Below are 26,500 nucleotides of genomic sequence, written 5' to 3' on the forward strand. Positions count from 1 at the left end.
CTGTATCATGCCTATTTCGACATCTATATACTTTGTGCTTTCCTAAACATTTTCTGAAAGCTTGTTGAATTTTCTTCCTTTACATTCTAAGGTTTTTATTTCACAACAAATCCCGAAGATGTAATGTTCATGGAGCTACTTAGATTTGGTCAAGCGTGCCCTGAATTTTCCCCAAAACACATTGGCATCACAGTATGATGTAACAGTATGATGATATGAAGTTATATATAATCTGAGGTTATTGTTTTCCAGAGTTAAAGTAACCAAGCAAGTTTAACGAGGTTAATACAAGAATGCTCAATACCGCAGTAGAGTTGGGTATACTCTTTATTTGTTTTTGCATAAGCAGTAATATGCTGTTACACAATCATGAGCATGTTTCAGTCAGCTAATTACCAGTAACTAGAGACCTCTTCAGGCAATACAGTTTATACGAAAGCAAAGTTTGCAATGAAAATGTCAGGTCTTTCTCATCACAAGGAGTTAATATCAGGAGGTTTTGTCAAATGTTGTGAAAAATAAGATTTGATTTTGAACCTCCTGATATTAACTCCCTATGACGAAGAAGACCTGATATTCTCATTTCAAACTTTGCTTTCGTATAAGCTGTATCACCTAAAAAGGTCTTTAATTACTAGTAACTAGCTGACCAAAACATGCTCATGACTCTGTAACAATATATTACTGCTGATGTAAAAACAAATAGGATATATATATTAAGATTTGAGATGATCAAAAGTAGGGACTAATAAATACGAGATTGTTAGATAGTGCAAAATATTTTTTTTTATTATTTATTCGAGGGTAAACAGTTACATTTGGTCACTACAAACAGCCATCTGTTTCAATCAATGAGACTTCGTCCGGCAACCCTAAACCATTTGATGACACCATAGAAAAAAAGAATAAATAATAATGAAAAAAAAATATATATATATATATATATATATATATATATATATATATATAAAGCTGAACGTCTGTGTGTGTGTCTGGTCACGAATAGGCTCCTATATGGTTGACTATTATAGAAAACTAATCACATATAATAATAGAAGATGTATTGAGACACAGGAATGGGTATGTTTGATCGGGCATAATGATGATTCATTAAAATTGTGGTGTCTGCGTACACGCCTGGTCCAAAGTATGGAAATAAAAAATTTAAAAATAAAAAAAAACGTTTACAAGTGTTTTTGATATAGGTGTACATAACAATACTTTGATAAGTATGTTTTAACTAAAATAGGGAAGGTATAATAAGATTGTGGGGGTCTGCGTTCGCGCCTGGCCTACATAGAATGTAAAAAGGCATAAACTTAAATAAAGACTTTTCATATCTATCTGCGTAAGTATACTTTGATAATTATGTTTCAGTTTGAAGAAATATGATATAATAAAATTATGGGGTGTTCATTCGCGCCTGACCTTCATAGAATGGAAATATGTCACAAAGTTTAACAGGTTTTTTTAATATAGATCCACAGAATATTGTGATAAGTGTTTCAGTGTGAACAGGTATGGTATAATAAATTATGGGGTTTATCTATTTTATTTTTACTTTCATCATACTTTGCTTTGGTTTTGATACCCCCAAATTCGAGGCTATCTCTTTACAACCCTTCCTTTTCATAACCTATCATACTTTCATAAATCAGAGTCCATTTTCGGTAGGCTGTTTTTGCACCCAGTAAATGACAGGTACTTTTGCTAGTATATATACATATATATATATATAGAGAGAGAGAGAGGGAGGGAAAGAGAGACAGAAAAGAGAAAGAGCAGGAAGAGGAAGACAGAGAGATGACAGAAATAAGTAGACACTGCATATTTGATATTTACAAATGTTCCTGTTTCTTTCGTGGACAGCTAGCACTCAGGGGACATAGAAATTAGCTGTAAAAGTTGAAACATTCATAGTTTATGCTATATGTATTCGTTTAAGTATGATACAAATGAATATCATATGTCATCGTTTAAGTATGATACAGATGAATATCACATGTAATCGTTTAAGTATGATACAGATAAATATCATATGTCATCGTTTAAGTATGATACAAATGAATATCATATGTCATCGTTTAAGTATGATACAAATGAATATCATATGTAATCGTTTAAGTATGATACAGATAAATATATAATATGTCATCGTTTAAGTATGATACAAATGAATATCATATGTCATCGTTTAAGTATGATACAAATGAATATCATATGTCATCGTTTAAGTATGATACAAATGAATATCATATGTCATCGTTTAAGTATGATACAAATGAATATCATATGTCATCGTTTAAGTATGATACAAATGAATATCATATGTTATCGTTTAAGTATGATACAAATGAATATCATATGTCATCGTTTAAGTATGATACAAATAAATATCATATGTCATCGTTTAAGTATGATACAAATGAATATCATATGTCATCGTTTAAGTATGATACAAATGAATATCATATGTAATCGTTTAAGTATGATACAAATGAATATCATGTCATCGTTTAAGTATGATACAGATGAATATCATATGTAATCGTTTAAGTATGATACAAATGAATATCATATTTCATCGTTTAAGTATGATACAGATGAATATCATATGTCATCGTTTAAGTATGATACAGATGAATATCATATGTAATCGTTTAAGTATGATACAGATGAATATAATATGTCATCGTTTAAGTATGATACAAATGAATATCATATGTCATCGTTTAAGTATGATACAAATGAATATCATATGTCATCGTTTAAGTATGATACAAATGAATATCATATGTCATCGTTTAAGTATGATACAAATGAATATCATATGTCATCGTTTAAGTATGATACAAATGAATATCATATGTTATCGTTTAAGTATGATACAAATGAATATCATATGTCATCGTTTAAGTATGATACAAATAAATATCATATGTCATCGTTTAAGTATGATACAAATGAATATCATATGTCATCGTTTAAGTATGATACAGATGAATATCATATGTAATCGTTTAAGTATGATACAAATGAATATCATGTCATCGTTTAAGTATGATACAGATGAATATCATATGTAATCGTTTAAGTATGATACAAATGAATATCATATTTCATCGTTTAAGTATGATACAGATGAATATCATATGTCATCGTTTAAGTATGATACAGATGAATATCATATGTAATCGTTTAAGTATGATATAAATGAATATCATATGTCATCGTTTAAGTATGATACAGATGAATATCAAATGTAATCGTTTAAGTATGATACAAATGAATATCATATGTCATCGTTTAAGTATGATACAAATGAATATCATATGTCATCGTTTAAGTATGAAACAAATGAATATCATATGTCATGATACAGATGATTATCATATGTCATCGTTTAAGTATGATACAAATAAATATCACATGTCATCGTTTTAGTATTATAGAGATACATATCATATGTCATCGTTTAATTATGATAAAAATAAATATCATATGTCATCGTTTAAGTATGATAGAGATGAATATCATATGTCATTGTTTAAGTATGATAGAGATGAATATCATATGTCATCGTTTAAGTATGATACAAATGAATATCATATGTAATCGTTTAAGTACGATACAGATGAATATCACATGTAATCGTTAAAGTATGATACAGATGAATATCATATGTCATCGTTTAAGTATGATACAAATGAATATCATATGTCATTGTTTAAGTATGATACAAATGAATATCATATGTAATCGTTTAAGTATGATACAGATGAATATAATATGTCATCGTTTAAGTATGATACAAATGAATATCATATGTCATCTTTTAAGTATGATACATATGAATATCATATGTCATCGTTTAAGTATGATACAGATGAATATCATATGTCACCGTTTAAGTATGATACAAATGAATATCATATGTCATCGTTTAAGTATGATACAAATGAATATCATATGTTATCGTTTATGTATGATACAAATGAATATCATATGTCATCGTTTAAGTATGATACAAATAAATATCATATGTCATCGTTTAAGTATGATACAAATGAATATCATATGTCATCGTTTCAGTATGATACAAATGAATATCATATGTAATCGTTTAAGTATGATACAAATGAATATCATATGTCATCGTTTTAGTATGATACAGATGAATATCATATGTAATCGTTTAAGTATGATACAAATGAATATCATATTTCATCGTTTAAGTATGATACAGATGAATATCATATGTCATCGTTTAAGTATGATACAGATGAATATCATATGTAATCGTTTAAGTATGATATAAATGAATATCATATGTCATCGTTTAAGTATGATACAGATGAATATCAAATGTAATCGTTTAAGTATGATACAAATGAATATCATATGTCATCGTTTAAGTATGATACAAATGAATATCATATGTCATCGTTTAAGTATGAAACAAATGAATATCATATGTCATGATACAGATGATTATCATATGTCATCGTTTAAGTATGATACAAATAAATATCACATGTCATCGTTTTAGTATTATAGAGATACATATCATATGTCATCGTTTAAGTATGATAAAAATAAATATCATATGTCATCGTTTAAGTATGATAGAGATGAATATCATATGTCATTGTTTAAGTATGATAGAGATGAATATCATATGTCATCGTTTAAGTATGATACAAATGAATATCATATGTCATCATTTAAGTATGATACAGATGAATTTCATATGTCATCGTTTAAGTATGATACAGATGATTATCATATGTCATCGTTTAAGTATGATACAAATGAATATCACATGTCAGTGTTTAAGTATGATACAGAATAATATCATATGTCATCGTTTAAGTATGATACAAATGAATATCCTATGTCATCGTTTAAGTATGATACAGATGATTATCATATGTCATCGTTTAAGAATGATACAGATGAATATCACATGTCAGTGTTTAAGTATGATACAGAATAATATCGCATGTCATCGTTTAAGTATGATACAGATGAATATCATATGTCATCGTTTAAGTATGATAGAGATTAATATTATATGTCATGTCATCGCTTAAGTATGATAGAGATGAATATCATATGTCATCGTTTAAGTATGATACAAATGAATATCCTATCATCGTTTAAGTATGATACAAATGAATATCATATGTAATCGTTTAAGTATGATAGAGATGAATATCATGTCATCGTTTAAGTATGATACAAATGAATATCATATGTCATCGTTTAAGTATGATACAAATGAATATCATATGTCATCGTTTAAGTATGATACAAATGAATATCATATGTTATCGTTTAAGTATGATACAAATGAATATCATATGTTATCGTTTAAGAATGATACAAATAAATATCATATGTTATCGTTTAAGTATGATACAAATGAATATCATATGTCATCGTTTAAGTACAATACAAATGAATATCATATGTCATCGTTTATGTATGATACAAATGAATATCATATGTCATCGTTTAAGTATGATACAGATGAATATGACATTTTGTCGTTTAAGTATGATACAAATGAATATCATATGTCATTGTTTAAGTACGATACAAATGAATATCATATGTCATCGTTTAAGTATGATACAGATGATTATCATATGTCATCGTTTAAGTATGATACACATAAATATCACATGTCATCGTTTAAGTATTATAGAGATGAATATCATATGTCATCGTTTAAGTACAATACAAATGAATATCATATGTCATCGTTTAAGTATGATCCAGATGAATATCACATGTCAGTGTTAAATATGATACAGAATAATATCACATGTCATCGTTTAAGTATGATACAGATGAATATCATATGTTATCGTTTAAGTATGATAGAGATGAATATTTTATGTCATGTCATCGTTTAAGTATGATACAAATGAATATCATATGTCATCGTTTAAGTATGATACAAATGAATATCATATGTCATCGTTTAAGTATGATACAGATGAATATCCTATGTCATCGTTTAAGTATGATAGAGATGAATATCATATGTCATCGTTTAAGTATGATACAGATGAATATCATATGTCATCGTTTAAGTATAGTACAGACGATTATCATATGTCATCGTTTAAGTATGATACAGATGAATATCATATGTCATCCTTTAAGTATGATACAAATGAATATCATATGTCATCGTTTAAGTATGAAACAAATGAATATCATATGTCATCGTTTAAGTATGATACAAATGAATATAATATATCATCGTTTAAGTATGATAGAGATAAATATCATATGTCATAATTTAAGTATGATACAAATGAATATCATATGTCATCGTTTAAGTATGATACAAATGAATATCATATCTCATCGTTTAAGTATGATACAAATGTATATCTTATGTCATCGTTTAAGTATGATACAAATAAATATCATATGTCATCGTTTAAGTATGATACAAATGAATATAATATATCATCGTTTAAGTATGATAGAGATGAATATCATATGTCATAATTTAAGTATGATACAAATGAATATCATATGTCATCGTTTAAGTATGATACAGATGAATATCATATCTCATCGTTTAAGTATGATACAAATGTATATCATATGTCATCGTTTAAGTATGATACAGATGAATATCATATGTCATCGTTTAAGTATGATACAGACGATTATCATATGTCATCGTTTAAGTTTGATACAAATGAATATCATATGTCATCGTTTAAGTATGATACAAATGAATATCATATGTAATCGTTTAAGTATGATACAGATGAATATCATATGTCATCGTTTAAGTATGATACAAATGAATATCATATGTAATCGTTTAAGTATGATACAAATGAATATCATATGTCATCGTTTAAGTATGATACAGATGAATATCATATGTAATCGTTTAAGTATGATACAAATGAATATCATGTCAGCGTTTAAGTATGATGCAAATGAATATCATATGTCATCGTTTAAGTATGATACAAATGAATATCATATGTCATCGTTTAAGTATGATAGAGATGAATATCATATGTCATCGTTTAAGCATGATACAAATGAATATCATATGTCATCGTTTAAGTATGATACAAATGAATATCATGTTATCGTTTAAGTATGATACAAATGATTATCATATGTCATCGTTTTAGTATGATAGAGATGAATATCATATGTCATCGTTTAAGTATGATACAAATGAATATCATATGTCATCGTTTAAGTATGATACAAATGAATATCATATGTCATCGTTTAAGTATGATACAGATAAATATCATATGTCATTGTTTAAGTATGATACTAATGAATATCATATGTCATCGTGTAAGTATGATACAAATGAATATCATGTTATCGTTTAAGTATGATGCAAATTAATATCATATGTCATCGTTTAAGTATGATACAAATGAATATCATATGTCATCGTTTAAGTATGATAGAGATGAATATCATATGTCATCGTGTAAGTATGATACAGAAGAATATCATATGTCATCGTTTAAGTATGATACAAATGAATATCATTTGTCATCGTTTAAGTATGATACAGATGAATATCATATGTCATCGTTTAAGTATGATACAGATGAATATCATATGTCATCGTTTAAGTATGATACAGATGAATATCATATATCATCGTTTAAGTATGATACAGATGAATATCATATGTCATCGTTTAAGTATGATACAGATGAATATCATATGTCATCGTTTAAGTATGATACAGATGAATATCATATGTCATCGTTTAAGTATGATACAAATGAATATCATGTTATCGTTTAAGTATGATACAGATGAATATCATATGTCATCGTTTAAGTATGATACAAATGAATATCATATGTCATCGTTTAAGTATGATACAAATGAATATCATATGTCATCGTTTAAGTATGATACAGATGAATATCATATGTCATCGTTTATGTATGATACAAATGAATATCATATGTCATCGTTTAAGTATGATACAGATGAATATCATATGTCATCGTTTAAGTATGATACAGATGAATATCATATGTCATCGTTTAAGTATGATACAGATGAATATCATATGTCATCGTTTAAGTATGATACAAATGAATATCATGTTATCGTTTAAGTATGATACAGATGAATATCATATGTCATCGTTTAAGTATGATACAAATGAATATCATATGTCATCGTTTAAGTATGATACAAATGAATATCATATGTCATCGTTTAAGTATGATACAGATGAATATCATATGTCATCGTTTATGTATGATACAAATGAATATCATATGTCATCGTTTAAGTATGATACAAATGAATATCATATGTCATCGTTTAAGTATGATACAGATGAATATCATATGTCATCGTTTAAGTATGATACAAATGAATATCACATGTCATCGTTTAAGTATGATACAAATGAATATCATATGTAATCGTTTTAGTATGATACAGATGAATATCATATGTCATCGTTTAAGTATGATACAAATGAATATCATATGTCATCGTTTAAGTATGATACAGAGGAATCAACATCACAGCAAACATGCTTTCAATTTATCAGAAGTGGAAAATACTCAATATTATCTCATCTAGGTCGATCAGGAATGTTCGATAATAATTTATTTTATCAATGACAATACTGGTGTCTACATATTTCTGTTATCACTGTGTAGATTGTATTTACTTGTTGGCTTATAAGAATGATGAGCGTAAAACTTACGTCTCCTTCCCAAATTTGAGTAGAAATGTCAATGCACGTTTTTGCGGGAATAAACATAGGAGAAGGTGGCCGATCGAGGAAACCATCCGTTTGACAATTTACATCTGCTTCTTCGATGCGATCAGAAAGTTCCTCCAAATATATTTCGGTCTGTATGTTGATGTGTTGCCGACCAGCTACAGGTTCTGGTGTCAGAGACTGGAAATGATCCTTGGCACGTCGTCGGGCCATTGCTCGCCTTTTTGCTTCTTGTTGGCGCTGAACTTCAACAGGGTCAGGCTGGGCACGCTACAGCAATAAATAATCACACATAAATTAAATTGAATTAATTATTCAAATTTGTTCTTTTATATAAATCCGTTCTTATTTAAATAAAGAAATAATTAAACAAATAATTACACAATATCTTTGGATTCTTTAAGTGATTTTGACAATAAGGTTGTTCATAAAAGATTTGCACTTTTCCAGACCGATTGATGATAAATACCAGGTAAATATATAAATGCAACAGTTATTACAATTCATAAAGTAATTGTTTTTTTTTAATCTTCATTTTAACAATTTCATTTGCTTTATTCGTTACTTTTTAAAAATAAAAACGTTCTATAAAAAAACTGTAACTTCACTTCTCTATGAGTTGATGGATTTTCTACAAGCTTTAATTTACCCTGGACATCTATAATTCTGTTTCCCATTTCTTATGGATTACCAATGGATTTTAAATAGACTCATTTTGGATTTATCCTGTTCTGTATTTTACGGTCTTGTTCATTGAACTTTTACCTTTTCCTGCTTTCTTAATCTCTGTCAATCTCCATACACTTTCACTAACTGTTTAATAACATTTTTGGTGCAAATATGATTAATTTTATATTTGTAGTTTTCTTTTAATCCATTAACCTGCAAAATTTATTGTATATTTTGCAAACCTCTTTCCTCTGATGAGAAAAATTGCATTTTTTTAAACTCCACGGAATAAGATCTTACTTATTTATTTGTACTCCTTGTCGGATAATTAAAACTTTGTATACTTTCCTTACAGGTTCATAATGTTTTTGTTTTTTTGTTTTTTTTGAAAATTTGAATAAAATTTTTAATAATATTTTCTAATATATATATATATATATATATAACCATTCAAAGATAGCCATTCAAATCAGTCGCACAAATTTAAATAAGTCCTTCCTCTCTCTCTCTCTCTCTCTCTCTCTCTCTCTCTCTCTCTCTCTCTCTCTCTCTCTCTCTCTGTGTATGTATGTATATATTTCGATTTGTGCAACCGATTTGAATGGTTATCTTTGCACTGATTAATCTGCAAAAATTAAACTCAAACACATGTAGATAATAAAATATTTATTATTAAAATAATTATATATATATATATATATATGTATATATATATATATATATGTATATATATATAATATAAAGCTGAAAGTCTGTGTGCGTGTCTGTGTCTGTGTCTGTGTGTGGTCACGAATAGGCTCCTATATGGTTGACTATTTTAAAAAACTGATTACATATAATGATAGAAGAAGTAGCGAGGATCAGGAATGGGTATGTTTGATCTGGCAGAACAGTGGTTCATAAAAATTGTGGGGTCTACGTTCGTGCCTGGCCCCCAAAGTATGGAAATAAAAAATGAAAAAAAAACGTTTACAAGGGTTTTTGATATAGATGTACATAAGAATATTTTGATAAGTATGTTTCAACTTAAATAGGTATGGTATAATAAAATTGTGGGGTCTGCGTTTGCGCCTGTACTCCATGGAAATATGGCACAAACTTTAATAAAGACTTTTCATATCTATTTGCGTAAGTATACTTTGATAATTATGTTTCAGTTTGAAGAAATATGGTATAATAAAATTATTGGGTGTTCGTTCGCGGCTGACCTCCATAGAATGTAAATATGTCACAAAGTTTAACAAGGTTTTTTAAAAGGGGTGAGGGTCCACAATGACACCTTAACTTTAATCTTAATTCATATTAGCTTTTATTTATTTTTTTGAGTTGAATCATATTGACTCGAATAAATTCACCTCATAAATTCACGTTCTTATTAAAGTGAAAGCTAAAATAAATGTCGGAACTTTAGACAATTCTCAACACAAATTTTGCACGTGGCACTCTTTCGAAAATAGATAAATAATAAAAAAAATAAGAACGTTACTTGTTATCGTGTCAAAAGAAGGAAAAAATCCTGCTCACGTGATTATGTGTCTTTTTAAAAACATTTACATAACCTTTTTATTTTTATTTATATGTCTGTTTAAGCTTTTTTGTCAGTGTACTAGAAGAAATTCAGTTGATTACAACCCTTTCCACGTGTTTTTTACATTACAATAGTACAACTCTGAATCTGACAGCGCAATACTACACCGTTCAATACTGTAAAACTGAAACAAAGCTTTTCTTCTTATTCATATTTATATCGATTCTTTGTAAACTAAAGTAATTACGTGTTTACTTTTTTAATATCCCATTTTGCTGTTTCAGATTATTTTACTAAAGTAAGTAAAGCTTCATTATTTTTCAAAACTGTTTTTGTTTCTTTGTTTTTCAATATTTTGTCGATATTATTTAGTAAGAGTGTTTAGCAGAAAAGCCAACAAACGACTACCCAAAAAAATAAATATACAAGAAATAAATGTTACCATAGTCAATAAAAGTTCAGTTCATGTTTTTTTTTGTGTTGAAATAGTTTTTAATGCTCTTTATTTGAAATAATTTCAGCGAACTGAAATTAAAATGAAATAACTACTTAAATGAATTTTTATATAAACTACACATGCCATAATCGAATATTCCTCAAGCACAAAATAACGGAAAACATTAAGATATGTTTATAAATATTCCTTACGTTGATGGAACTCTCTTAAATTGTTAACACAGAATGCTCAGGTGCTCCTCCTTCAAATTGAAAACGGGGCTCTCCCTTTCAAAGTCGCTGCCATTTTGATTTTTTTTACACCGGTTTGTGAATTAAAAAAGAAAAAAAATTTTTACAAACTACTTAAAAATACAAACCAATGAACTTTTCTACCATAAAAGTAACTTTTATTGACTATGGTGACATTTATTTCTTGTATATTTATATTATTATATGTATAACATTTTCTCTTTGTAAGGAAACATCATTTTGTTGGTCACTCTTGGCTACGAATGGAAACAAAGTTGATATAAAAAATATATTTTTGCGAAAATTATCTTTACGTTCATCATATTTTAGGGTAAAATTTTTGAGTATCAAAACCTATCTCTTTACAACCCTCTCCTTTTCATAACCTATCATACTTTCATCAATCACAGTCCATTTTCTGTAGGCTGTTTCTGAACCCAGTCAACGACGGGTACTTCTGCTAGTAGATAATACCTCTAATCATCCAGCTTCTATTAAAAAGTCCATTGTTTTATTCAATTTCTAAAAAATTTAATAAGCTATCCAATAATGAACAGATATTCAATGAAACTATGTCATACTATAATGAGGCTCTATCAAAATCAGGTTATAAAAAGTCAGTTTTAGCAAATCTAATTAGAATACAAACATATTAGTTTGTTTTAATCAACATGGTTACATATTATATAATAGGAAAGAAAATAAAGAGAAAAAATAATAATAAACTAATAACAATACTAATGAAATTGCATTGCCTAATGTACAAACAATAGATGGCAGTAATAGGCAAAAACAATAAAATAAAGAAAAGTAGAAGACAATCTGGCATATAGTCGCCATAGAGTAAACGTGTTCTTTCAAATATCACAAAAAGTTTTATAGTATAATTGATAGATATTTTCCCAGAGGCAGCAGATTAGGTAAACTCTCAACTACAAAAAACATAGTTGTTTCCATAATAGGATATAATAACAATAAAGTGAAGAAAAGTAGAAAACGGTCTGCCATATAGTTTAATCCGCCATATAGTAAATGTGTTCTCTCAAATATCCCAAAAATAATGGAAACTGTTTAATTGCATGTGTAGTATACAAATGTGAAGTAGTTACTGTAAATTACTCTAAAGCTTATGTTGGTTCCACAAACTTTATATTCAAGGAGAAATATAGAAATCATATGTGCTCGTTTAAAATTGAGTCAAATATAGATCTAAATAAGTCTTCCACTTCTTTAACTAGATATGTTAGAAATTTAGTTAGAAATAAGATTAATTATAAACTAAAATTGTCAATTTTAGGTAAGGCAAATACATTCCTCATAAGAAAAAAAGATGTCGTTGTGCAACTTGAAATTTTTTCATATAATCACGTCCAATGACAATTTGTTAAATTAAAACAAGAAATTATTGAAAGTTGTATACATAGAACGAGATATATGCTAGCCTATTTCAACCCTATGGTAAATGTGGAGTAATAATCTCAACTATAATTGATATATTGCATTCTAGAGAAAGATACACATCATATTAAGGGTTTTATATTATAATAAGAATATAAAGAAAATTAATATAATTAGGGCACAATATAGAATTTATGTTTACATTAATCTGTAGACAATAATGAATATGTAATTATTAAGTATTAATAAAATGGTAAATCATTCAATAAATAAAATAAGTGGTAAAGGGTTAAATTACATAAAGAAAATAAGTAATACCTACATAACAAACTCGAATTAATTAAATATGGGATTTGAGGTAATTTTCTCTTAAGTCTCTGCAAATTTTGAGTATATCATTCATCCTAGTATACTTAATAAAATATACTTTAATCTTTATCCTCGAGTGGCCTTCGGTCCTTGATAAGCGGCGTCTCCCAAGTAAAACAAGCGAAGCATGCATAGTCCCCCGTGAGTACACAAGGAACCAGACATAAAAAAAAGTTCAGCAATTGCCCCCCCACCATCATTTAGCCCCAAAAGTCCCCGGGGACGTGAAATCCTGGTGAAAATCAACAAACGGTGCAGTTTTAGGCCATAAATATGTAAATTTGAGTTCTGCATCATGCAAAAAAAGAAATGACTAAGTCCTCCATTTAGCCCCAAAATTCCCCAAGGCCTTAAAATATTTAAATTTGAGTTCAGCACCATGCAAAACTGCTAAATAAACATACACAGAAAAGTTTGGACAAATATGGTAAAATAGTCCCAAAAATGGAGCGTTTTTATTAGTCCTAAAAGCGCCCCTGGGGCACACCCAAGAGTTATCATAAAGTATAGACAAACAAAATTATAGAGAAATCAGTTAGTTACAACTTTTCAGATAGTTTTATAAAAATCCAAGTCATCAATTTTTTTTTAAGAAGCAAAAAAGTGTCAATTTTAGCCATTTTAACCCGAAAGGCACTCCTGTGGGGGAGGGGGGGGAGCAACCAGAGTTTTCCTGGAAAATCTGTTCTGTTACTTTTTACTCATATCATGTTTAAAGTTTGTGCAAAATTTCAAAAATTTCCAAGGCATAGTTATTGAGAAAAGTGCAGACAGACGAATGGATGAATGGATGAACAGACAAACGGATAAGGGTGAATTTACAGGTCCACCCTCCTTTTGTCGGGGGACCAATAAAATGAATTAGTTAAAACAAAAAAATTTTTAATAATAATAATTTTTGTATAAAACGTAATTGAAATACTATGCTAATAAGTGTGTTTTTAATGATTTAAATTAACATATGAATATTAGTATTACTATAGCCAAGAATTTGCTCTAAGGTATGATAGGACTAACGTTTGACTTTTGGAGATGTGGTGGTATCTTCTAATATCCCATCAAATGAACGTTGATTAATTCTTCCATGTGGGTATTAGTATTAGTTATAAATGTATAAAGATAGTGTGTTCGTTGATGTAGTAGTAAATATATTCGAGAATTCTTATACAAATTTTTGTTTTTATAAACAAAAAATAACTTACTTAATTCATAAGAAAATAATTATGGGTTTAAGGAAGATTACTTGAAAAAATTAGGTCGCATGAATGTTTTTTGTTTGACATCTAGTCGAATAAGATTAAAATTATAACGATCCCACAAGCTTTAAATTATAGGGTTTATTTTTATTTTAATACTAGTCAGTTAAATAAAAGAATATTTGATTAGTATTTGTAGGGTATCAGATTTTTATACAAGGAAAAGATGGATATTCTTGTATTTTTATTTCATTTAAGGATGATTTTCATGTAGATTTGTTTACACTGTGGTTTGTACGCCACATGACTTATTTTGCTGACTTATTTAGTTTTGGATTTCTCTTTTGTGATATACTATTTTTAAATCTAATATGATTAAACTAAAGTTTTCTATCATCAATATTTTAAGAATAAAATTACCTATTGTTTATTGATTGAATTCTTGCCTCTTTTCTTTTAAAATTAAATACAAAAGATTTAGGAGATATAACTAGGATATGATAAAAGATATAAATATACACATTAATTTTTTTCCTCATGTCATTCCATGTTTAAAGTGGGTTTTTTTCTGGAAAAATCTCTAAATAATCTATAATAAGTAAAGTTATTAACTTTTTTACTCTTATGATTTTTAAAGAACTCTATTTCCTTTTTTCCACCTACGGTCCCTTTCAATAAAAAAAAAAAACTGAATTTTTCTTATGGATTTATATGGGTCTCTAATGAGTTGTTTGGTGAATCTAAACCATTCACCAAAACATGTGTAAGACGTACCATATCAGCAATAAAATAATATTAATGTTATACAAATATATTTGTGGCATTGAAGTTATTATGTTCCGAAAATGCAAATCCATTTTTATTGAGTTTAAATAAATGTAGCCATTTTGAAATAACTTAATTGAAAGTATATATCTTTTTCTATGAAATGAGGGGATCAAAGAGGAATGAGAAAATTCTTTCAATGGAGACTTTTTCTGCTAATTTTTAGCTTAAATATATCAGATGGAGCTTAGATACAGAAAGAAAAATTGACAATACAAAAGTATATACTTGTTCATATAGATTTAATAATCATCAATTTAATAAGGGAAATACATGAATAGGCATGGCTACAAATGCTCTTTATACCTTTGAAAATTGAACAGAGTATATCACCCTCGGTACCTCACAGTCACGTTTAACCATTTTTTTTTTTTTTTTCTGAGCAATGTTAATTCCATCTTTCTAGCAGCATTATATGTAAAAAAAAAAAATTGAATATTTCACTACTTTTTCACTACCTCCCGAATTGGATCGTTTTGAACTTACGATAAATGCAGATTATATTTTTCACCCTGACTGTCATACAGTTCGAGGTGTTGATATATTATTATTATTTCATAACATTCTTAACTTTATGACTTTTTCATTTATTCCTTTTTTTATTTATTTATTTTTTATTTCAAGCTATACCTTAACACTTTCACTGTTCCCAATAGGCAAGCCTTTTGTAAGATTGTAAAAGAAATTGTCTTGTCAATCTGATTAAACCATTTGTATTATTATTATTATTATTATTACTATCATGGCTGTACCTTTACATCATTGTTTTTTTACATAAGTATCACCACTTATCAAGACCAAGAGGCCACTCGAGGATAAGAGTTAAAGAGTGTACAGAAGAAATTGGACAATATAGTAATCGTTAGTAAGGGAAATATTGTATAGTTTGTTTTATACAGTTTTGTACATTTATGTTCTTACTGCCACTTCCTGGCGTAACGCATCTTCTTTATTTTAAAGACACACCCCTAAATCAAGCTAACCTGCTATCCCTTAATTTTACCACTATCACCCATCACTTGTGTTTTCTTGTATTTAATTGTATATCGCCTCATGTGCCGCAGTGCCGCACATATTGAATCCACATACTCTAGCGCATCATGGCAAAACTTTAAAACCCCTAATCCTATTTCAGGCCGTGTATATGCATTATGTAATCATCACATGTCTCCAGCATCTCCTCCCTCCAACTCTATACTATTTACACTCTATCCAAGATTCCCCTATACTCCTGTCCTAATGTGCTAATCACTAGATATCACATTTCTTATTTGTAACCCAGCACACCTCTTTTCCTCTTCTGACAAAAAGCATTAGGTTTCGAAACATCTAGTTATAAAGAGCATTTATACCATCCCTATTCATATATTTGCTTTATTGAATTGATATCAATATATATATATGAGAGAGAGAGAGAGAGAGAGAGAGAGAGAGAGAGAGAGAGAGAGAGAGAGATTAAAAACAAACTGCGTATTTAAATTCTATCTTGTGAAGTAACTTTTTATTGCATTCAACTTAAGAGAATCCAAATAAATGGTGTAAGGGAGTTAACTCGCAGTTTACTTACAGTTGGCAACGTGGATAACGCGTATGTGTTCCCACGTACAACTCGCCGGTCATACATGATGTTCCCGAAACCAACATTTTCCTGTCTAAATGCAAACAAAGAGAAGAGAAACAAACAAACCATATTTAACATCAACAGATTAACTTGGGATGTAACTACAATAAAAAAAAAATATTTTAAAAATAGAGGTGTAAAAACAGAAAAGGTCTGTACAGTGCACTAACATCGACTTTTCCAACTCATTTGAGGTTAGCCATTGAAGAGAGCAAGGAAAGGATAGCTACGCTTGAAAAGCGAACTGAGTTTAAATTTTGGCAACTCTTTGCTTAAAATGGTGTTATAAAAATTATATTGAGATGCTTTTTAATAGAAATAAAAATTTTTAAACTTTTTACAAATTTAATTGATGATGAATTTTTTTTTAATTTTATATCATATAAAATATATGGTGATTCTATTAATGAATGATGAAAATGGCATTAAAATTGGATACTTCTTTGATTTCAGAAAATTTCTTTCTGCTTTACATCTGTAGCAATTTCTATGTGATCGGCTTGCACCTGTAACTCATGTGCATTAGTCTCTGCATTCAAGATTTTTCCTTAATATTTCTGCCGTTTTCACTATTGTTATCCATTGTATTTTTTCAGCCATCCCTCATATTCTAATTTTCCCCATTCATTTTTCAAAGTTTTTCGGAATTGTTCCTAGTGCTCTCACTATTATTGGTGTTATCTTGACTTTCATCTTCCATATCTCTTTGAGCTCTCTAGCCAGTTCCATGTATTTGTTCTGCTTGCCCGTTTCCTTGATATTAACCCTGTTGTTTGCTGGAACAGCAAAACCTACAATCTGACAAGACTTTTCCTTCTTATTAATTACTAGCATGGATACCAGGCGTTGCCCGGGTGGACATAAAGTTCAGTGTGGAGACAGCTGCTATATTAAGAATATTGAGCACCTCCACAACAATTTAAAAAATAAAAGAACAGGATCACCCCCCCACCTCCCCCCCCCCAAAAAAAAAGAACAAGCTCCCCGCCAGATATTTTGGCAGAAGGGATATGAAGAAAAAAGCACTTTTGTTGTCCGTGCACTAGAAACCTCTAAAAAATAAATAAATAAATAAATAAAAACAACTTTTCTTTCAATCAAAAAAGTAGCAAGTGCCCGTGCAACCAAAAAAAAAAAAAATGAGCCACGGCAGCTGGGTTTGAACCTGAACACACAAAAGAGGAAAAGAAGAGAAAAAGTTACTGGAAAATGCGCTAGCTGTTATGGTTACGACTGCTTATAACGTCATGATGCTACAAAATAACGTTTTTAAACATATTAAGATTTTTGTTCCTTAGAGGCGCTGGTTGAGTTTGAATAAAATAAAATATGTATTATATATGTTTGAAGTCAAAACAACGCATTATTACAAAGTAAACAGACATTTATTTTGCTGGAAATTTATATTGAAATTCATAAATATACTTCGAAGATATACTTCATCATCAGCATGACTTTCCTTTATGTATTTTATTTTATTCAAACTCAATCAGCCCCTCTAAAGAACAAAAATCTTAACGTGAATTCCGCATGACCAACGCACTGTTCCGACATTTAAAAAACTACTGTAAAAACAACAAACGGACTTCTAATTGCTGATTCTCTGCTCCAACAACAACATGGCAAAAAAAAAAAAATAGAAGGAAAGTCATACTGATGATGAAGTATATCTTTGAAATATATTTATGAATTTCAATATAAATTTCAAACAAAATAAATGTCTGTTTATTTTGTAATGATGCGTTGCTTTGGCTTCAAACGTATATAATACATATTTTGTTTTTAAACATAGTTTCAGTTTGATACGTGTGCGTGACTTGCAAAAATTGCGATGCAAAAACTGACCCCCCCCTTCCAAAAATAGTCCAATTAACCATAGAATTTTTTTTTTTTTTCTAATTTTCACATATTATTTTCACATATTATTCTTCTTATTATTTCACATATTATTCATCTTTCAGATGGTGCTAGTTTTTATCCTGTTGGATGCGACTGACGAAAGTTTTAGTACACACACACACACACACACACAAACACACAGACAACTCTCCTTTATATAATAGATTATGACATCCAGTCTTCTTGCTTGGATGAGTTTATCTGTTTTTACATTCATGTTTCATAAGATTTTGTGACTTTCATTTTCAAGTGCTGTACCATTTGTATGGGTGTTCAAGATGCAGTTTGCATAATTCCCCATATTATTGTTGTTGCTGTTATTATTATTATTATTATTATTATTATTATTATTATTATTATTGAGTTTTCACACAGGTCATCATCAATGATTATTTACTGACAACAACTGATGGTATGCCCTGGAGCCTGGGTGACAATAAGTCTCCCCAGATTTTCAGTACTTTTCTCCTCTTTCAATAAACTTTGCAAATGAATTTGCCTTATCACAACAGTTACTTGCCATTGATTTTTACCTGGCAATGACCATTGGTCATCACTGGAATTTGAGTGGCAGTAAGCCTCCTCAAGGTCCCAGTCCTCTTTGCACCCATCCAGTAGAGGTCTGGTCAGTGCTTTCCCACCTTGGTCATTCCATCTTCCATGACCCTTCGGCTATTTAGTTTGGTGTCAGTCGATGTTGACTCTACATTTTGTGTGTGTGGGGGTGATCAATTTACCATTTTGCGGTTTTAGTTTTCTTGATTGCATCTTTGTGTTTTACTTCTGTTACAGTTTACAGTTAGCGTTTGTCATTCATGTGAATTAGTTTCCACATTCAAGGATTTTCCTTAAAATTTCAGTTATTTTAATCATTACCATTCATTGCATAGTCTTAGTCTTCCCCTCAATTCCAATTTCTCCTAGTCTTTTTTTAAATTCTTTGAGATTGTTACTAGTGCTTCCACAATTATTCATATTATATTGATTTTCTTTATGTTCCATATTCCTTTCAGTTCTCTGGCAACTTCAGCATATTTGTTTCATTTTTCTGTCCCTTTAATTTTCATCCTATGATCTGCTTGGGGCAACAAACTCTGCATCTTAACAGTTTCTTATTATTTCTTGTTAATTATTATGACGCCCGTTCTTTCTTGGATGAGTTTATCTGTTTGTATCTCTATGTTTTCTTGTCCTGTTTCTGAATTGTGTTTAAGCCATTTGTTCACATGTTTGAAATGCTGTCACCTACAGAGCTCCCAGTATATTGCATTTTCTATGCAGTTGTGTCTGGTTTTTATACTTATTTTGGGCTAGTTTGCCACATTCACTTATTATGTGGTTCAATGTTTTGTCTCTTTTCCATAGAATCTACATTTACTGTTTTCTTGTATTTTATCTATTTTAGCTTTAATGTTCTAATCGTGCTGTTCTGTAAAGCTGTTCGTAGAGATTGTTTCTCTATTAATGTGTCCTTTTCTTAGCCACATCTAAATGATTTCATGATTCTCTTCTTTTGTTACTCTGATCAATTGTTCATGTAACTATTTCTCTTAATACTTTTCTTTTCTTGTCTAGTTTCATCTTTTTCTTCTTGACAGTGTATCTCGCTACAGTAATCAATCTTTCTATGTTCTGACATATGTACTTTGCCAAGTCCTTTTGGTGCCTTCTACACAATCTTCTATGTTTATAAGTCCCCTTCCTCCTTTGTTTTTTTACATAGAGTTGGTCACTATCATCTTTTGGGCGTAATGCATTGTACATTGTCATTAGTTTCCTGGTCTTCTGACCAAGGCGCCTAAGTTCTTCTTTAGTCCAGCCTATGAATGGTCTAGAGTACCTTAATAGTGATACTGCTCAAGTGTTTATTTATTCCTTTAATAGATTTATATATATAGTTTTGTTTCTAAGAGTTTCCTTGTTTTTCTTAGGTATTCTTTTCTGATCTTAGATTTGATGGCATCTGTTTCCGGACCCCTTTAGATATTCGTAAGTTTCATGTTCACCAAGCGCTCTCATCTTCTCTTGGTTGGGCACTACATATCCTCTGATGTCTCCAGTTTCCCTAGTAGTGCATACTTTTCCAAATTCCTTTCTAATGTTCTGGCCGAATATTCTTGTTGTGTTTATAAGCTTCTCCAATTCCTTTTTGTTTTTTGCAAACAGTTTCAGGTCACCCATATACATGAGGTAGTTTATTTTTTGTTCTGTCTGTAAACTTGTATCCAGCATTGCATTTTCGAAGTATGAAGATGAATGGAATCATGGCTATGATAAACAATAGTGGTGATAGTGAGTATCCTTGGAAGATGCCTCTCTGTGTTCTTATATCAGTTATGTGCTGTCCTCCGCTTGTCAATTCCAATTTCCATTGCTTTCTTGATAGCTAGAGGACAGTATCTGACTGAAATAAGAATATAGAGAGCCATCTTCCAAAGAGACTCACTATCACCACCACTGCCATGATGCCACTCAAGAAAATGTAATGCTGGATACAAATTTACAGATACAAAATAAAGAATAAACAACCTCATGTATATGGATAACCTGGAGCTGGTTGAGAATTTCAAGAATTTCTAAGTAGATTATTGCTACTCCATGGAAAATACACCAAAAAGCTTCATTGATGCAATAAATTCAGAATATTGCCAACAGTGTAAAGTGGCAATGAAACATGAAATTGATGCTTTAACAGAAAATAATACCTATACATTACTGCCCCCACCAAAAGATAGAAATGTAATTTCTTTCCGATGGATCTTTACAAAAAAGCATCAGGCATTGAACAGTATAAAGCAAGATTTGTTGCCACATGATTTAAACAGGGCTAAACTAGTCATTCCTGATCAAAAAGGGAATAAAGAAATCTACCCATCCCCTAAAATTAGAGGGATTTTCAAATTCAGATTTTGAGGAAACGATGAAGACTGAAAAAGTATAACTGGATACTATTTCAGACTATCAAAGAATAGATTATTATTTCATGGAAATCTAAGAAATAGAAAATTCTGGAACTTTCTACTTATGAAGCTGAAGTTGTAGAGTTGTCATTCTGCTCAAGATGTGCTATTTCTAAAGGTCATTCTGAATACTTTTAAAATCAGAATTTACTAAGACTGTGTAGTAGTTAATTGCAATAACCAAGCAAGCATAATCTTGGCACAAAGCCTAGATAAAGAAATCGAATTCACAATAACTGGGAACAAAATGAGTAATTGTTCCTGGATAAGGCATAAAACTGCATTCATTTTGTTTATTTAACACTGTTTTTCTTATCAAATTTAACATCTATAATATAAATCTCACCTGTATGTATGTATGTATGTATGTATGTATGTATGTATGTATGCTTAAAACTTTTGACAAGGCAGCTGCAGGAAAAGTGTATTGAACAACAGATGCCACTTTATCAAGTATTCCTCACAAAGGCGTTCGATACCGTAAACAGACAGGCCTTGTGGGTAATTCTTGGAAAGATTGGATGTCCTCATACCTTTGTCAGGATGCTTCAAGAACTCCACAGAAATATGAAGGCTCGCATTGCATATGGAGGGCAACTATCTGGGGAATTTGCCATTGACAACGGTGTGGAACAGGGGGATATTCCAGCTCCAACTCTGTTCTCAATTTACATCGCAGTGCTTCTTGCATATGCATTTAAGGATTGCGATAAAGGTGTCTTTCTCTGCTTTAGGACTTCTGGCAAAGTATTTAATCTAAGAAGATTTAATGCGAAGTCACAAACATTTGGAGGTCAAGTTAGGGAACTGCTCTATGCTGATGATGCTGATTTTGTATCTCATTCGGTGCGCAATATGCAAAATATAGTGAATTATTTTTTTAGCAGCATGTGATGCCTTTGGCTTAACTATCAGCATTAAGAAGATGAAAGTGATGTTCACACTTGCACCTGGCGTTCCGTATATTCAACCAAATATCTATGTGGGGGGTGGGGAATAGAGTGGATGTTGTGGACACATTTGTGTACTTAGGTAGCACAATCTCCAGAGATGGCTCTCTGGATACAGAGATACGTCTTCGCATCTATAAGGCTAGAACAGGATTTGGAACACTAGAAAAGCAGCTGTGGTGTGATAGTGACATCGCTGTCAAAACTAAGATCAGTGTTTACTCGACCTGAATGTTAGACAGTACAACGTCAGCACTTGAAGGTTTGAGCCTGCCTACTACCACTTTTTTTATTATTTTTTTTTTTGCTCAACATGCACCTCCAAACACCCAGGCAACGCCAGTCACCCAGGCTAGCCTATTATATAAATCTCACCTGTCTGTTTAAATGTATGTATGTATGTATGTATGTATATGTTTTTTTCTTGAGTGTGCTTTTCACAAAAAGTGCTAACTTGTCCAAAGATACTTTCAGAGACAGAGGTTAGGCCACCACTAGCCGCCAGATACTGGACAGACGCATCGTGGATTTGATATATATATATATATATATATATATATATACACACACACACACACACACACACACACACATATACATACATACATACATTGGATGCAGTAGCTGCCACAGGTTTTATATCAGGGGTTTCCTTCTCCTAGAGAGGTTGCCTTCACCACGGCTTACGGGCACACAAGAAAACCTGGGGCTGAAACAGTTACTAGTTATCTTGCACTTGCTTATCATTGGACTCTGACTGTGAATGCTTAGAGAGTGATACTTGTGTCATACAAGCATTTATCATTGAGATCATTTTGTACAAATATCTCAAGTCCTGTGGCAATAGAGGCGAGGTGACGTGTACAAACCAAATAAGTTGGAAGTATATTATCACAAATTTGCACACAGGCAGCTTAAAGCTTATTTAAACATCGCTGTTAGTTTTGAGGGACAGGAAATAGTTCAGTGGGGCTTTTTGCGACTGAGCAGCCCTTTTAAGGGACAGTGCTACTCACCCAGATCATGGGAGAGGTCTAGAAAAGGTGACCTAAAAATCGTCTGTTCCTATTTTCAGCTGGTCATTTACCTGCGGCTGACGGTTGTTCATTTATGCAAGGGAAATAAAAGAAAAAACAATGTGATTTATTCTAAAAAGAAAACTAAATTGAATATTACGACCTGGAACGTAAGGACATTTCTTGATATGAAACAGTCGGTGAATCCAGAGTGAAGAATAGCTGTTGTTGCCAGAAAATTAGCTAGATACAACGTGGATATTGCTGCTTTATCTGAAACCCGTTTTAGTGATGAAGATTAACTTACTGAAAAAAGTGCAGGATATACGTTTTACTGGAAAGGCAAACCCAGGGGAGTGAAAAGGGAAAGAGGAGTTGGTTTTGCTATCAAGATAAAGATCACATCTCAGTTAGAACAACCTTGTGGTATTAGTGATCAAATCATGTTACTAAAAGTACCTTTACCTAGTGATCATTACGTGTCAGTTATCTCAGTATATGCCCCTACTTTGGATAGTAGGCAAGATGTCAAAATGGTGTTTTATCAAGATCTAGGGAACTGTATCAAAGGGATACCAAAAGCAGATAACATTTTGTTGCTTGGAGATTTTAATGCACGGGTTCGAAGTGATCATGATACCTGGGGTATCTTAGGAAAATATGGTTTTGGTAAGGCAAATGATAATGGGATTCTTCTTTTGCAGCTGTGCACTGAACATAATCTTGCAGTATGTAACACCTTCTACCAACAAAAACCCATTCACCAGGTAACTTGAATACACCCTAGATCAAAACATGGTCATATTCTTGATTATGTTATCATGCGCAAGCATGATCTTCAGGATATGTGTACTGTAAGAATTATGCAGACTGTGATACTGATTATAATCTTGTTTGTGTTAAACTTAAGTTGTGTATAAGGAAAAAGCTACAAAATAAGGAAGTGTGTGAAATTCTTAGGACCTCACTTCATGATATCTCATTTGACGGAACTTGGGAACGGTTCAAATCCAAAATCCAAACATAGGGATTGGTTTGATGAAAATGATTCTATGATCACCAGTCTTTTGGAAAAGAAGAAAAAAGATCACGAGATATGTTTGTGTTCTAATGGAGCAGCTAAATTTGTGACCCAATAGGGGGCCGGGCGATGCCAGACGAACCTTGCTAGTTGATTATGAGACAGCATGTCATCTGAGTGACCCCATTGACACGATTTCAGGGGAATTCGCACGGTTGAATTCTAATGATGGTGATGATGGTGTTGATGTTTTAAAAAGAATACATCTGTTTTTTGCTAGATAATCAAAATGATCTCCCTGTGGATAGCTGAAACAAGTGTCTATGCCTGAATGAGAGCCATAAAAATAATTCTTAAGCAAAACAGATGGGCACTTATGTTGATAGAAAGACCGCCAAGAGGATCGCTATCAAGTGGTTGAACAAAGAAACAGTCCAGCTGACAGTGAGGCTATGGATGACCACCCTGAGAACATGCCCGGTAGGCCCGTTGAGTGTTAATTGACTGTGACAACCCATCTTCCTGGCGTGTGGACATTTATGGCCTCACTGACCTGGTAATTTAGTTTGGGATCATGACAGGAGGAATGGGCGGGGGCGAAAACCTTTTTTTCTCTTCAATAATTGTAAAGGTCGCTTTTCATTATTTTCTTTTCTTTTTCTTCTGCGATCATATGTTCAGAGTCGGCAAGACATTACTGGACCACCGACACAAAAGCGTAGCTGCTGATTGGTTGACCATCACTCGCGGGCATATTGGGCGATGGGGGCTGTCACCAAACGATATTGATAAACAAGGGCGAGGTGGAGATAGACGGACACTCTTTGCCACGCGCCTTGGCGGCACGCTTCTCTGATACACGCGTTTCTGGTAGCTGATTCTTATCCGTATACTGACGATAGAAAAAACAAAGTACTTTGTTAAAGAAAAAACTGCCAGCCCCCTGTTTGCATGACTAGGCCAGTTGTGTAAATATTATTTGTAAAGTCGAAGGCAATAATTATTCTATGTTAAGAAAAGCCAATTAAGCTTTGACTTTTTTTTTTTTCTTTGTTTGAAAGCGCCATTGTTGAATGCATTATATTCTTCAGACAGCCCAGTTGACAGTCTGGAAACTGATTCAAAGGTGGAAACAGTGAGCCGGCGACGGAGACGAACTTGACCACTAGACGAAAACACGGGTAATGCCACAGGTATCGGCAACAGTTGGATCTCAACCCCAAGCCTGCGCCGAGATTAGCAGTCTTAGGTTCACCAACCCTGAAACTGAGGATGAAAGCACAGGCGAGGACAAAATCTCTGGTCCCCACCTCTCCAAAGAAGCACCTAAAGAAGAAGGCCACCGCGTCCCTACCCTCTCTGTGATGATGATATCGGGGGGAGTGTGCCGAAAATTGTGGGAACGCAGGCTTACCTCTTAAATGGCCTTGGTGTGCACTTTGCCGACGCAGCGTCATGATGCTGAAAAGGGTCCAAGATGGCGCCTGCGGCGTTATTTAACAATGCCTTTGTATCAAGTTTTTGTCAATCTGACAAAAGCTTTTGATACCATTAATCGCATAGCACTCTGCAAGATTCTTAGGAAGCTAGGCTG

General features: G+C 31.4%; 1 protein-coding gene across 1 annotated transcript in view; it reads right to left on the reverse strand.

Annotated features, from left to right (window-relative positions):
• The window catches only part of LOC145248011 (radial spoke head protein 3 homolog B-like), a 162,263-nt gene that overhangs the window by 103,794 nt on the left and 31,969 nt on the right, over positions 1–26,500 (reverse strand). The window contains exons 3-4 of the mRNA XM_080109704.1: positions 17,007–17,091; positions 8,750–9,037 (exon numbers count right to left, since the gene is read on the reverse strand). Of these exons, the coding sequence (XP_079965830.1) occupies positions 8,750–9,037; positions 17,007–17,091 (373 nt within the window). The remainder of the gene's footprint in view (positions 1–8,749; positions 9,038–17,006; positions 17,092–26,500) is intronic.

Source organism: Euprymna scolopes, chromosome 26 (assembly GCF_053919585.1).
Source record: "Euprymna scolopes isolate OS-2025 chromosome 26, ASM5391958v1, whole genome shotgun sequence".
Taxonomy (NCBI): domain Eukaryota; kingdom Metazoa; phylum Mollusca; class Cephalopoda; order Sepiida; family Sepiolidae; genus Euprymna; species Euprymna scolopes.